The sequence below is a fragment of the Parasteatoda tepidariorum genome, chromosome 2 (assembly GCF_982258835.1).
Source record: "Parasteatoda tepidariorum strain Cologne lab strain chromosome 2, Ptep-v5.0, whole genome shotgun sequence".
Taxonomy (NCBI): domain Eukaryota; kingdom Metazoa; phylum Arthropoda; class Arachnida; order Araneae; family Theridiidae; genus Parasteatoda; species Parasteatoda tepidariorum.
The window spans coordinates 98,574,724-98,590,574 of NC_141756.1; the positions used below are offsets into that span (position 1 = coordinate 98,574,724).

Consider the following 15,851-nt stretch of genomic DNA (forward strand, 5'->3'; position numbering starts at 1 on the left):
ATTAACTATCTATAATGAGTAATATATCTAAGTCTAATATATTTCTATGTTTTGTTTATTAGTAGTCAAGAAAGATGTACAAAAATGAGGTTTGTCATAGAAATTTTAAGAGATTATACAGTCAGAATAGGTGCCACTCTAAGAAAATGTCAAGACTGAACTTAATTTTGACTAATTAACACGATCCAACTTTATTTAGCAGAATTTTTCAGAAATTTATAGACAACTTTATACGAGAATTATAGCCAACTCGATTTTGGGTTTACAACTTTTAATGTTCAACTCTGTAGCCTTGTAATTTTGAAGCCAATCCAGAAGACAACAGAACTCTTGAATCAAGCATTGGGAAAAATTTGCTTTTGTGGAGGACTATAGTTTATAGCCATCTTTTTATACTCCTAAACAAAGAAAAAAGCTTCTAAAGGAATCTTTAATTTACGGCAATCATATCAATGATCTCTCTTTTAAGCATAAGAAATTTTCTCCCTAGCCCTCTATTGACTAAGGTTAGAATTTGAAAAACTTATTTGACAAAAAACTGTATAGAAAAATTTTTTTCTTTAAAAAATGAATTTTTCAATATTTTTCTTTAAACTTTTATCTTTTTTAAAAAAAAATACAAAGGAGGCAACATTAAAAGTTCCTTGATAAAATGCAGTCAGAAATTGAGTTGTTTTAAACACTTTTAAAAATTATCCACTAAACTAGAAAAATAAAAAATTGATTGCAAGCGCAAAGTCAATTTATAAAGACCTGCTGAAAAATAGTGAATACTAAGTTTTCGAGCTTATAGTAATTGAGAAAACAATGAACTTTCCTATTGACCAACTAGTCATAAGGAGTTCTGAAGGGAATTAAAATGTTTCACATCCCATGTGTGGCAACATGAAGAAAAAAATATTTGTTTTAATAATTACTTTGACACTTTCGCTAAATCAAACAACTCATTATTAATGTAAGAACTTTGTTTTGAAAGCACAAAGAATTTACACTTATTTATGAAGTGATTTACAAAGTAATGAAAAAAGGAACTGAATTAAATTTCAGTATCTGTAAACAATTCAGATAGGAAATTCTGATGTGTATCATAATTGCACTTATGGAATAAGCAAACAGGACTTTATGCAGTGATTATAAGGGAGGGTAAAATTCTCTAAAATGGAGTCTTGCTTAAGAGGATGGCATACTGCAGAAGAAAATTTTTGTTGCAAATTTTCTTTTTTCTTTATTACTAATTTAAAGTGTAGAAAAAGTGAGTTCAGACAAACCTAGAGTAAGCCATAAAGTTTCAAATACTGAAAAGAAAATTTTAAAATATACACACGAAAATAAATTATGAGATAACTTAAGATTATGCAATGGAGAAGTTCTCTTCTATAATTTGTTTGCATTTAAATATTTTGAAGTATTTTTTTCAACACTCTAAACTTCATGACTTACTCTAGATTTGCCTGAATTCAATTTGCCTTACTTTTTCTTTATTTTAAAATATTTTGTGACAAAAAATTTCTTCTGTTGTATGGCGCCGGTAAGTTCTCGCTACTTTAAATCCCTAAACATTTTTTTTAAATATTTGCTTTGTTTTTTTAAAAAAAAAAAAAAAAAAACTCGGTTGATTTTAATTCATTAAATAATTGACACTATGATTATCATAAAGAAATTTTAATAATATATGCATTTTCCAATATTTGTTTGGGTTTTTTCCCCCAGACAATTTATGATCAAGTTAATACATGTCTCCTTTAAGTAACTACCACTATTTTAATAAATAATTACTTTACATACACGTGATGAAAAAGAATCAGGAAAATAATAAAAAAATTATAAACATGTTAATTATGATCATAATTAAATTTTAGACATAACATGATCAATGAGTTTGATATAAAAAATGTAATTACATAAACATATTTCTTTATAGTAGGTTAAATATTGCTCATTCCTGTTTTTTCTACTTGTTCCAACACAGCTTGGAGATTCACATCAAACTGCTCACACCTGAAAATAAAAGTTTGTAAACATTAGACAATGTATTACACAAACAAAAAATAAACTAACATTAAAATTTGTACTGTATATTGTTTTAAACCAAATGCGTTATCTTTCCAATTGTTTCACAGTTTTGCTTTTTCAATATTCTGACACAATACTGACAAAATAGGCTGAATAATCATTGGCTGAAAGTGGATATAGTAAAATACATTGCAGAAACGTTTTGATATTAACTATAAATTATAGAATAACCTATTGATATGATCTGCTACCTTAAGTGTATTTGACAAAAATGTGGTTTACACATCCTTTTTGCTTTAGATAGAGGTATAAACATGTGAAATAATAAAAAAAAATTGTTTGAAAAGCAATTGAGAAGAATATTACGTCCAGCGTTAGCTGTAATATTTTTTTGAAAACTTTTGATGCTTGATATGATTAAATTAATAAAAATATTATATTTTCCATGCATTACTTAAAAATTGCTCCGAAAATTTTGGTTAATTTTATTGAATGCTTATTAAGCTAACAAAAAAATGTAGTTTCTTTTTATAATAATGTTATCTCCATGAATATTTAAGCAGGCTTAAAATTTTTTATTTAATTATTACATATTAAGAATGTAATTGATATATGTTAGAGAAGTTTATTGCTATAATTTCTGACATATTGCATTCAAAAACTTTTTTTTCATTTGTAATTTATTACTGGTCTCTCAAACCCTAAAAGCTTCAAACTTTATTGATAAGTATAATAAACTACAGTACAGAACCTGTTATCCGGAAATCAGAAAACCGGAAAACCAAAAAAACGGAACGAAATTTGATAAATTTTCCCGCTATTTTTAAAAAAAAAAAATTTTTTTTTTCCTCATAGGATTTTTCTTTCTTTTTTGAAAGATGTTCACCTTACCATCATTTTGGAAATAATCATTAGTGTATTACTTCATCGTTTTTTCTTCTTTTTAAGATTATTTCCAAAAAAAATATTTTTTTTTTAGTTGGGTTTAAGAATAAAAAAAACGGCTCTTTGCAGCGATTCAGGAAACCGGAAAAATCAGTTATCCGGAATAGCGATGGTCCCGATCGTTCCGGATAATCGGTTCCCTACTGTATATCAAAAACTGAAAGTATTTCTTCAATTATTGTAAGGTAGTGAGTGTAATACTGTTCTAAAAAACTGTACTGGTTTTTTCTTTGGCTATGAAGCCTATATTATTTTTCAACATGTTCAGAAACATAATAAAAAATAGGTATACAATTAAGAAAAAAGGGGAAAAAATAAAATGAGTAAAATCGTAAATATAAGGAATGCCTGTACAAACGTTTCTGTTCTCTGGATGTAAAGTATTTCTTTTAGCATAACTGAATGCTCCTAATTGGTATTTTTTTCATGAACTTTTACTTTAATGTTTAAATGTACATATTTTGACATAAAAGAAGACAAGTTCTTTAATTAATTATCTATTACTATTTTAGTTAGCAAATTCTTTTAAAAATATAGCATGCTTTTGCCAAAATTAGTTCAGTATTTATTAGTTATGAGCATACATGACAATTCTTTGACTTTTGCCACTTGTAATGAAAGTAAAAAGTATGTGCTTTTACTCGTTCTTCGTTACTTTTTAAATTTGTTACTTTTTTTTGGAAAAAGTACAAGTATTTATAACGAGAAATCATTACTTTTTTCAGAAATTTTTTAAAAATTTTCCTATTAAAAAACTTTTTTTTTTTAAATTTCTTTTCTTAATTTATAAATTTAATGTATAATATATTCTTTAACAGCTAACTTCTTTTTTCAAACATCTTTAAGGATTACAATTTCTAAAAAGGGAGACGGCAGTTGGGGGGAGGTAACGTGAAGCCCCTTCACTGGCTGGAAACTGAAAGAAGTCGCCCAGTCCAGTTTCCAGCTGTTGGAAGACTTATATTTAGATATGCTTGTCTTTCTTCCATTTAATCAGCTGTGAAAATCTTGCAAAAACATTTTTGGAATCTGTTGAATAGATTTCATCCCTATCGTAAATTGGCGAGAAGAAACACACATCCTTTCACGCCTGTCAAGAGTTTTGTAAATTAAGAACTTAGATTGGTGATGTTTTAAAGATAGTTAAATGATGTGCAAACATTTTTTGCACAAAAATTATATTTTTGTTATTTAAGTTTTAAAATATAACATTACACTTTATTTAATTAAAATATAGATAGCATTAAAAAAATTCTAGATATTTCTCTGCTTTTGAATGAAAGTTACTTTTCCTCCTTTTTCGAATTTCACCATGTAAACATTTAGTTCATCATAAGGATAAATTAAAAAAAAAAAAAAAAAACCTCAGCGCTTAATTTTTGATTAATTAAAAAATTAACAAATTAAAAAGCTGTCAATATTTAAAATTCTAAAATTATTTTTTGAAACTTTTATAAAAACGAAATACAATTTTTACTTTCATGATTTTAAGATGTTACCTATATATGAATAATTTTTTTTTTAAAATTTATGATGTTATCGAATTTGCTTAACAATATAATTTGTTACTACAAATTTCGCAAGTAAAAACAAAATTTCTAAAGTTTTAATAGATTTAAGATTAACATAAATTAGAACTCCTTAAAATATGCAAACATTGAGTTTTTATTTCTTGGTTTCCAGATATTTTCAACATTAACAATTTCAATAGAATTTTGTAACATTTACATTTATAGTTCTGCATTTTAAAGTTTTATACATTAAAATAAGTATTTATTACATTTTTAATGAAATTTGCAGTTACTTTGAATTTTCGATTTCCTCAAAATGTACTTTAAAATCGTAAAATTTTTATTTTGTACTTGTACCTTTTAAAATTAAAACATTTTACTCATAACTTTTTAAAAGTAATGTTATGTATGGTTATGAGCCAGAAACAAACCTTCCAGCACGGCAGCAGGCACTTCAAAAACCAATCTACTTAATTTGCATTATACTGGTTTTTATCTATCATATCTACAAAGTAACTGTGAAAGTATAGTAATAAATTTCATTTGAAGAAATTCTTAATAGGTACAATCATAAAAAATAAAACAACTTTTTAATTCTTTCATTTGGGACGAAAATATTTTATTTTATTAACCTATTATCATTTTTGCAAGTTCATCCTTTTTTATTAATAGTTTCAATCTGATTTTTTAACCGTACACACAGGGTTGGGTTTTTGCCATCAAAAACTGGTTTTTGACATGACAGTGGTAGAAACCGTGTTTTTACCGATAAAAACTGTCAAAAACCTACTGTTTTCTTTAATTTATGTCATATAGCGGACAATATATTATTTTCACTTAATTGCCTTTATAAATGAATGTTGTAAACAATTGCTATTGATTTTGCAACTATATACATGTATTCTTATAGAAGGATATAGATTCATACAGAAATATTGTAATATACTTATTGAAAATAGTGATACTTAACTTTTATCATTATAGCTTGATTTGCAAAGGATTAAAAATTTTGCACTTCTTAATTGTTAGAAATAAACAAACAAACAAACAAAAAAACTTGGAACTATTAATAAATTCAAGAACTAAAGAGAAGAATTTAAAATTTGGCATTTCTTAAATATTAGAAATAAGCTAAACAAAACTTTCAAAACTTGTAACTACTAACAAACTCTAAGTCAGGAATGACTTGACATTCTTCAGTAATGTAATATGCCAAACAAAATGATGCTTGGAAATGTTGAAAATTTTGTTTAGTATCCTAATATTTTACTTCAAGTAGTATGATTTGATATAATCATGTTGGGAAAATGTAAAAATCTGTTCTTAAATATCTTTTAGCAACTTTTTTTCTAATTTTATTGCCCAAAAATGAATTAATTTTAAATCATAAGCAGTTAAACTCAAAGTAAAATGCAGTTTTCTCAAAACTATGGGTTTTTGACAGTTTTGACAGAGGGTTTTTTGGCATGACGGTAAAAACCATGGTATAAACCGGTAAAAACCGTCATGTGTCAAAAACTTGCCAACCCTGCGTACACAGCATATAAGCATCTGCTTATTTTAGTTTTGGGCAAACCTAAAACATGATTGTATAATAATTAAATTAAATTTCAACAAATTAGAGTCTTTGTGTTATAATACTAAAGAATTTGAAAATTTGCTACTTATACAATGTTTTACCTGATCGGCATTTCTAAAGCATAGAATGGGTTCTTCAAGGCATAATCTGCATAAAGTTCATGTATCTTCTTAAGGAGACTTTCTATTCCACTTTGCTTAAAATCTGCTACAACCATAAATTTTGTACCTAAAAAAGTAGCGGTTGTAAATAGTATGCCAAATTTTCAAAATAGAATTACAAAATAGCATAACAAAAATATTAGAAGTAAAAAAAGAATGGCAAAATTTTCATTTATAGGAATCATGGATTGTTTGGCAAGTTTCAACCACAGTGGAAAAAATTACCTCAGGAAGTAATAGCTTTTTTGTTAAAATTCATTTGCTAATCTTTACACATAAAAAATAGTTTCAAAATAATATTTTAGTAAATTTTTTCATTGATTCCAAAAATTCTCAATTCAATCACAAGTTAGATCACCAAGCTTCAATTTAATCAGGAAGCTATTTCGATCAATTAAAATTGACTTAGGATCGTTTTAAGCCTACCCTTCAGTAAATCTTTTTAATCCATTTAATAGTTACATTAATTGCATTTCCATCTTCTTAATGTATATTGGACTCTGCATGATGATACAGGCTGTGTTGCCAATTTTTTCAACAAAAATAAGCACATTTTAAGCACTCAAAAAATATCATAATTATGATATGTGCATTAATAAAACAGTTTTTCTTCCTATTGTTGGAAGTTCTTCATATATATGTTAACAAAATGCAAAATAATTTTCAAAGACTTTACATGATCATGATAAAATAACTACTTTCTGACAAAGAATTCTTTTCTTGATCATCTAAGCCTTTCTTTTCTTTTGCCTTTAGGAAAAAAAATTGGAAATGTTTAATTGGTTCCCGTGATCAGCAAAAATTCAAGAGATTTTTTGGTTCACATTCAGAGGGCGGAAAATGAAGGCTGAAGTTGAGAATCTTTTGCAAAATGCAGCAGAGTTGCTCATGAGAATGCAAGAAACCTTCCCACAGAATACGCACACGCAGACGTGCGAGTATTTCATCTAACATGTAAAATGATTGGTGGTTTAAAAAACAAAAATAAAAAATAAGCACATTTAAGCACTTTTTAAAAAAGCTGCGCAACCTTACTCAGAAATGTAAGTAATCTACTCTAAATTGAAATTTACAAACTAATATATTTTATATGTATAAGAGATGTGAGAATTAAATAATCGAACTGTGCATACCCCAGCTGTTAGTCTTGTATGGAGTAGTGGGAATAATAATAATAATAATAATAATAAAAAAAAAAACAGAACTGTACAGGTGGCACATTATTCCGTCTCTCTATCTAGTTTAGTTTGTTTTTTTATCCTTGTATCAAAGGATTATTGTTAGCTTTTTAGACTGATATTACACTAATTTCAACAATTATGGATAATTAAAGATGTATGTTGAGTTTCAAAATGACATTTTCCTGGCATGTCACAAACAATATTTGCAATAATTACTTTCTTTAAAACTCTCTATACATTTTCTCTGTCTAACTTTTTTTACATCTAAATGCATAAAATCATTTCTGGAATCTGTGCACAAGGACTAATTTTAAAACACAAAAGTGTGTCACTTTCAATAACCTAAGTAGCTGTGGCTAGTGTTTAATTATTTTGTTTTCAAGTTTGATTTTTAAGCCATTTTGTTATAGCATGCCTTCCCAATAAGAACAGAGAAGAAAGTTTCCGATAAAAATCCATTTAAAGAGATTTTATAAAGCAAGTAGGTTCTTGTGTTGTAATTTTCTGCTTTCTTAAAACCATGATTCAGTCCGGGCTCATGTAGAAAACTAACAACACAAAGTAAAAGAGTTAGGCCCAAGAGTAGAAGAAAATACAAGTAAAAAGTTCTAAAATTACAAACCTCATTTTAACTTAAATGCTAGAAAAATGACAAAAAAGTAGAAATATTTAATTTTGTTTTTGGTGTTTAAACTTTCCACAAATGGTTACTTGAAAAAAAAGGAACAGGAAAAAAAAGAATAATAATAAAAAAAAAAAAATAGAATTAAGAGGATTAAACCACGAACAGTTTTGAAATTAAAATAAGAACATTTGAATACTTTTAACTAGCTGTTGCTGCAATCAACATTTTAAAAACCATAATTTAAACAACTCATTTATTTGTTAAAAAGACAAGAATAATTTATAATTTTTATTTCTCTCCTTTTATGTCTACCAACAGTTTTAAAGTAGGAAAAATCAGTATCAGGGAGTTATGAGGGAAGTTAAATCTTATACTCAGGACAGAATATTTACATTTTAAGTGGGATGATGGTGCCCACTGATAAGCCACTTGAGGAACTCCTTTCAAGTGGCTTAGAAAAGAAAGGAAGACATCTTTGACTATGACAGGTCTGAAATACAGTGGAAGATATTATCCTTAAATTTCTATTGAAAAAGAGGATACCAATTTTGGTTCAATGACTCTCTTCAAAATTGCTATAACTTCACAAAGATCTTATATTTAAATACGAGTGATTATTATTTTATTTAAAAATAATTTTCATAGTCACTTATTCATTATGCATGTTTTATGTGCTGTGATCATGGATCTGCTAATAATTCTAAATTTTTCTGTCATTTTCCTAGTGTTTAAAATTTAGTAAATTTTTATTTTAAACAGGGTGCATAGCCAGATTTTTCAACAAAAATTAAGCACCTTTTAAGTACTTTTTTAACACTAAAAAATATTTTTAATTACTTTCCAAAAAAAAAAAAAAACATATTTAGGAACTGTGCAGTAATAAAAATTATTTTTTTCTTTTAAATATATAACATAAAATCAATAAGAATCAAAAACATTTTCACAAACTTAACATAATCATGATAAAATAACTAGTACCTGATAAATATTGCAGAGAAAATTGCGAAAATCATGCATTTTTTTGTAATTTAGAATGGCAATCGACACGGCAAGAAAAAAAATCTCTTTTTTAAAAGATAGAAAATTAAGCATTTTTTACAAACCCCCAATATAAAAAAGCACCTTTAAGGGCCTTTAAAAAACGTAAATCAAAAATAAGAACCTATAAGTACTTTTTAAAAATGCTACTCACCCAGTTAAATATTTTCTTGTGTAAATGCTTGTAAAATACACGGTTCTCTATAAGATATTAATTAGAGTTACTAAATAAATATTTAAAATAAATAAATAAAACTATTCTGAAAATGTTAAACTGAAAAAAAAAATTTTCTCCTTAAAATAACATAATTTTTGGGAATTACTCATACATTAAATTTTCCAAAAAGCTGCTGCGAACACCACAGATGATTCCAAACATAACAACATGCCATTTCTTCTTTACTTTATTACCATCCACTTCCCATCTGATTGAAATATGTTAATGGTTTCCTAGCTGCAGTAAAATTCTAATATGGCACCCCAGTCCCTTGTTCACGCACTATGAAAGGATAGTGTTTCAAAATAATCAAAAAGACAAAAAGGCTTGCACCAAAGGTATGAAGAATATTAGGGAAAACTGACGAGTAAACAACAACGGGCAATGGCAAGTGAGAAGCCTATTTCAAAATATTTTAATATTGTATTAATCCCATTATTAATGCTTTAAATCTGACTCACTCACAACCCTGTACTTTAGAATATTATGTTATGGTAATGATATCGATATTACCTGTAATAGTTTGATAACAATACAGCTTGAATGTATCAGCCTCCAAAACTTCAATTCCAGAGCAATGGGGTTCAGGAGATAATTGGGAAGCAATTGCAAATAACCTGAAAAAGAAAAAAATTAAATTGTAGTTCAAATACTTTTTGGTCCCGCAGTGGACTGATCGTAAAGACACGGTTCCCAATAGAATACCAAATTCAAGCATCACAAACTGCAGTCAGTAAGCGGTTGAGTGACCACTTGGATCAACCCTGTGTAGGGAGTAAGGGTGCATGGTATCGGTTCTCGTTAAAACTGTTCTACCGTAAAGTTGCTTGACTTTGTCAGGCTACCAAAGCAAGGGAGCTATCCCTTCAGCAGAAGATCAAAATTGCAATGGTATGTCTTTGGATCATCCTTAGGGATGTTTCCCAGACCGCCGCCAATAGCCCATTGTACTGCTCTAGTGCAACGTAAATATATTACCTACCTACTACATACTTTTTAAAAGATTGAATGATAGCTATAATGAAAAAAATTTTACATTAAAAAAAAAACCCATACGAGAATAACAGGGCATTTTTTTTCTTCTCAATTCTTACTTTTTTTATTACCTGTCTCAATTCTTTAACACTGTGCCTCAATATATATACATAAATTATAAAAAGGTAGACTGGAATTACAAAGTAAAAAGACTAAAAAAGGCTTGCTGCCAAGTGGAATAATGTTCCTTTTTCAATTCAATTAAGAAACTTATTCCCCGGTGGAATAAATGCCTGGGTGGAAAGAAATTTGTTAAATTTCATATTTTCTTAATTATAAATCTCCTGCAATGCTATATTATTAAATTAATTAGCAATAATCTCCCTGGGTTTTGATCTTATGATAAATTATAAATATTTACAATGCAAAAATGATTTTATTTAAATCATTACAATATAGTTTCTTTTTTTAAATCCTTTGTTTAAAAAGTATCAGTTTTATAGAATTATCATATCACAATACGAAGATAAGTATGTTTCTGTAGTCCCTACGATATAGGTATTAGTTCAAATTATGCATTATTATTTTTTTTAATTAAAAGTTCAGACTTGAGTTCATGCATTTTATGTTTTGCAATCTAAATCTATCCCTTCATTTAACTTTTTCTGGGTGGGTAATTTAATTAGATATAAATTTAAGTATTAAATTTTGCCTAAACCTTTTTGAACATTTTCAATTTTTTTTCTTTTTGCTAAAGGAATTTTTTAAGAAGAAAAAATTCATTAGCTTATACCCTGCATGCTTATACATTGTATATAAATACTTCAGATTTAATAATAAATGAATACTTACGAATGAAATGTGCTGGCTAATACAATTTTCTCATTAGTTCCCAATTTAGGCCTACCAAATTTGATACTTATAGGATAGTTTTCTTCTGATTTCAAAACTTCCATAACATCACGATTATCAGTGAGTTTACGACCAGAAAGTGGAATGCCATTGACAGACAAAATTATATGGCCAACTATAATTGAAAAAAAGAAAAGCAATTACCTTCTTCATGTAATTACTTTTGTTAGTCACATTTATTTTTGTTCAAATAAGCTGAGGCACAGACAAGATATTATTTTGGAGGAAGTCTATAAATTTTCAGGCACTAAAGTGCAGTAGAGAGAAACATGTTAGCCATTATGAAAGATAAGAAAAAAAGAGCCTCAATGTTTGCCAATATACATACTAGATTCATTCATCGTATTTGAGTTAACTTGTCGAAATTTTTTTGTTTAAACTGTTGGTTTTAATTTTTTTTGTACATGAAAATTATAAAAATGAGAGATTATAGAGGGTGACAATGATAATGCTTTCATGTATCCTGAACTGAATTGAGTAAATTGTTATTGCTCTAACTAGAACTGTGAAGATGGTTTGACTAAGACTTATATTTTATAAAAGCTTTTACCAAATCCTCAGAAACTATTAACACTATTACAAAATAAACATTAATTTTAAATAATATATTTCAGTACAGTAGTTGAAAAAAATAAAGAATAAAAATATATTTGTTCAAAACATTGAAATTGTGCTTATAACAAGATTCTCTCTCCTATATAAAATTAAGATCAGTTTATTATAATTATTACACAGGAACTTCTATAGTTTAAAGCATCATTAAAAACTCTTCAAGATATAGAAAATTCAATTAACCGGAAACTGTAGAAAATGTTTTTTTTCTTCTTTCAAACACTTATGTCTATACAGTGTTTCCATCATAGAAAAAAAATGGGTGAGAATTTTTCACCCTTTCTCAAAAACAGGGTGAGATTTCAGAAAGTTAAGTGAGATTTCTAAAAACTAAAAAAACACAAATGGACTTGAAAAAAAATCATTTCTTCTATTTTCTATTTTTCTCATTCTTCTATTTTTTAAAGCATTGAGCATTTTTGCTGCATCATCATAGAAGATTTTTCCTTTACTAGGTATTTGTCCATCTTACATTAGTGCATAAAAAATTTGAACGTCTTACATGAAAAAACCTTACCCGCGGTAAACACGTGGTTGCCGAGAACCGTGGTTCGGAGGGGTTGTGTTCTGTTGTTCGAAAAAGTTCTGAACAATACTGGTTACTGGTAAATAGGGAGGTTAGATAATGGGGCAAATGTTGAAAATAATGAAAGATCCAGGAAGAAAAGTGAAACGGATTTTATTCTAAATGGCGTAATTCGAAGCTTTTTCCAAAATGCGAGAAATTCGCGAATTTTGAAATTGATTTATAGAATGCGCGAATTTCTCACCGTAATAATTTTTTAATGCGAGAAAAGAAAAAAATATGCGAGATTCTCGAGCTGTAGTGAAAACACTGCTATAAAATATAAGTTTCAATGATGGGTGGAAAAAAGTCAAGCTTGATACGTTGCAAAGTTTGAGTCACTTTAAGACGGGCTGAACAATTGTCAATACATAATAAAAAATTCTTTTTAAATGCTAAAATTTGCACCAAGTTTTCATAACAATTCTTTAAAAATTCATCAAATAATTAAGGTTCCCACTCAATTTCAGAAAGAAAAAAAATTCTCCGACTTTTCCAGGCATAAATTGAAACCATATTTTATCATACCATGCAATTTTGCATCAAAAAACTTTGATTTTTTATTTTATTTGAAGTATCAAATATTACATTTTGTGACCAAAAACATATGAGAATCATAATGGAAACATAGAAAAGTTTCACTAAATAGAGTTTTATAAAATAATAGCAATAGATGATAGAATTATTTATCTTGACTCTCGATAGCTGATTACTGTTATTGACAATTCTGAGACTGGCTACATTCCAGGTCTTTTGTAAAAATTGTAACTTTCCCTGCTTTTTAGAGTTAAAATTTTCTGACTTGTAGGAGCCCAGTAAACTTTCATGTTAGAGGCAAATCATGTGTTCTTATTAAGTACTCAGAAATAAAAATTTAAATTATTTCTGAAAAAAATTTCATCAAAAAACTGATAAACCCCAAGTTTTTATTAAAAAAAAAAAAAAACCTAAGCATGCTGGAATTTTTTAAAAAAATTGCTGTTTTGTTAAAACCCTCTTTATTACAAAACTGTTTACTTTTTAGTACAATTAGGAATTTGAAAAAATGATACTGTTTTTATGAGCTTATAGCTATTATGAAATATTAAATTTTTAATTCAAGTTTTTTAGAAATAGTTTCTGTTATAGATAAAATTTTTTCTGTTACTTTTCTTAGGACTTAACTTTGCTACTTTAACCATGTGCGCTACCAGTAGAACTGAATGACCTTAAAACTGTCCCCCTCCCCTAAAAAAAGCAAGATCTCTTCTATGTGCAGTATCCTTCTTGTCCATGCCCTATTGTTTTCTTATAGAATGATTTTCTTTCCTCATGGGGTACCATTCTAAGCAAAAGAAAGAATTTACAATAACAGAACCAAAATATTAATGAAAGAAGGACATGATTTCTTCCCCATCCCTTCTTGTCTCTCTAAAATGCTCTACCCTTGATGCATGGTTTTATTCCAGGTGGTAAAAGAAGTAGTTTTTGTTTCTAATACTTTTGCAAGACTGAAAAATTGTTCCTATCAATTATAGGGATACTGAAAATTCCAATATTAAGTACTTTTACGGGCCCTTATTTACCCAAATAAAAATTAAACAGTTTTTAAGGATTGCGGGAACTCCGTAAGAGGAGCAGTGAATACTTGAGTAACTAGAAAAGATCTTTTAGTTTTTAACTGATATTCTAAATTATGGTTTTCTGCCAAATAATGGTTTTAATATTCCAAACTTTATGGTCAAAAATTTTTTTTACAAGTTTACAAGGCATATTACTACCATAGCCACAAACTTCTAGGAGAGATAGGGCATATCATAAGGATTAACAATTGCATACAAAGCCATGACTGAAATTGTCACCGTGCGCTGCTAGGGGCACTTTCGAATTATAAACTGTTTATACAAGTATATTTGAAAAGGTAGTTTCATTTATCTAAATTTTATGTTTTCTAATAAATATTACCGAAATTGGCTTTAAATCAATTTAGTATTAAATTTTCATACTAATTTAAAGATTTAACGAGCGTGTTAAACTCTTGATTGAAAATGTTATCACGCGCTGCTAGGAGCACTTCCCTATCAAGAATTGTGTCTACCAGTGTCTCTGAATAGGTACTTTTATTTACCCAAATAATTTTATGTTTTCTAATAATTATTGTTAAAAAAAAGAGGGGACTAGTTCCTTACTGTGACAGTTACAATCGCCAGGGTAAGAGATTTTAAACTTGTAAATTTAAAAAAAGAAAAAAAACAGATGTTTGCCCAGATGTGGCTACCAGTTATACCTTTCAAGTCGGTCCTTTTCTACGATGTTTTTTTTTTTTTAGTTTCTCGCAGGCCGCTGCTCAGAAATTGCTAAGACCTTGGCTATTATTCTGCCACAGATCACAATACAGAAATCTCCCCAAAAATTAAATTTAATTAATTCCGCATCAGACTTCTAATACTAATTTAGAGATTTGGTGAGCTTGTCAAATTAAACAGCACAAACAGACATTTACTTTAATTAGGGACATTAATTTTTAAAGGTCCACATAAGAAAAATTATTAAAGTATCAAACTACTTTCCAAACCTTTGATATTATCCATTTGTCCAAAAGTGACAGTCAAACGATTGTTTACAAATTCTAGGACTAAGTCAAGAGGAAAGCTAAAAGTTTTCTCGTATTCAATAGTAATAGGGTTATGATCATATTGATATATCATTCCACCCGCTTTGCTAATTATATAAACACTTATAGCAGCCATACTTTTAAATAAATTTTTTGCTTAAATTTTAATCAACATAAAAGAATTCAAACTGTGCATTAACTCCTTAAGTACATATCACGTCACAGTTAATGAAACAATTAAAATGCTCAATATGCGTAAAGAACATTAAAATTACTGATTTGCAATCCTTAGAAGATGAGACATTTTGTTTTAATGATTTTCGCACTTAAAATCTTATTTAAAAAGTAACTTAGAAAGTCGGAAAAGATTTAAAAATTAGAAATTAAATTCAACTCTGACTTGATAAAATGACTATTTCTACAGCTTTCTATTTATGACATTAAATGGCTTACAGCTCATGTGTCAAAGAAAATGTACTTAAATGAAAAGTTATGGAAAGTGTTTTCTACACTAGGAAGCGCTGCAAACTCTTGACTGCATATACTTCCAGGTTACACTTTTTAATGTGTTTTGGAGCCATTTGGCTCACAATGTGTTCACAGAGCCTGACTAAGGCAGGAGCAGTTTCCCCATGCACCCACATCAGAGGGATTTTATTTTACGTTTTCTTCTTTAATGAACTTTTTTAAGATCCGTGTAAAATCCGTCACTTTTATGTTTACTGCTTCATGAGTCTATAGTAAAAACACCACGTGTATTTCGTAAATCCATGGCTTTCTACGGAGCGGAATTGAGATCAGAAATCATCTAATTTATTTCTTTTATTGAAAACAAAATTATCCGTTTGAAAACATCGCCTATCAGAATAACATGTAGTAAGCAGCTGCAAACTTTTTAACCGGAACTAGACTAGGTGCCGAGCT

General features: G+C 28.1%; 1 protein-coding gene across 1 annotated transcript; it reads right to left on the reverse strand.

The window, feature by feature from the left end:
• Positions 1–1,646: 1,646 nt before the first annotated feature.
• Trs23 (trafficking protein particle complex subunit 4-like protein Trs23) lies at positions 1,647–15,522 on the reverse strand. The gene is made up of 5 exons (XM_043046267.3): positions 14,889–15,522; positions 11,098–11,272; positions 9,784–9,887; positions 6,150–6,276; positions 1,647–1,998 (listed from the first exon to the last, which is right to left on the reverse strand). Exons 1-5 carry the CDS (start codon positions 15,061–15,063, stop codon positions 1,926–1,928), a joined length of 654 nt encoding a protein of 217 aa, XP_042902201.1. The 5' UTR covers positions 15,064–15,522; the 3' UTR covers positions 1,647–1,925.
• Between the last annotated feature and the right edge of the window lie 329 nt (positions 15,523–15,851).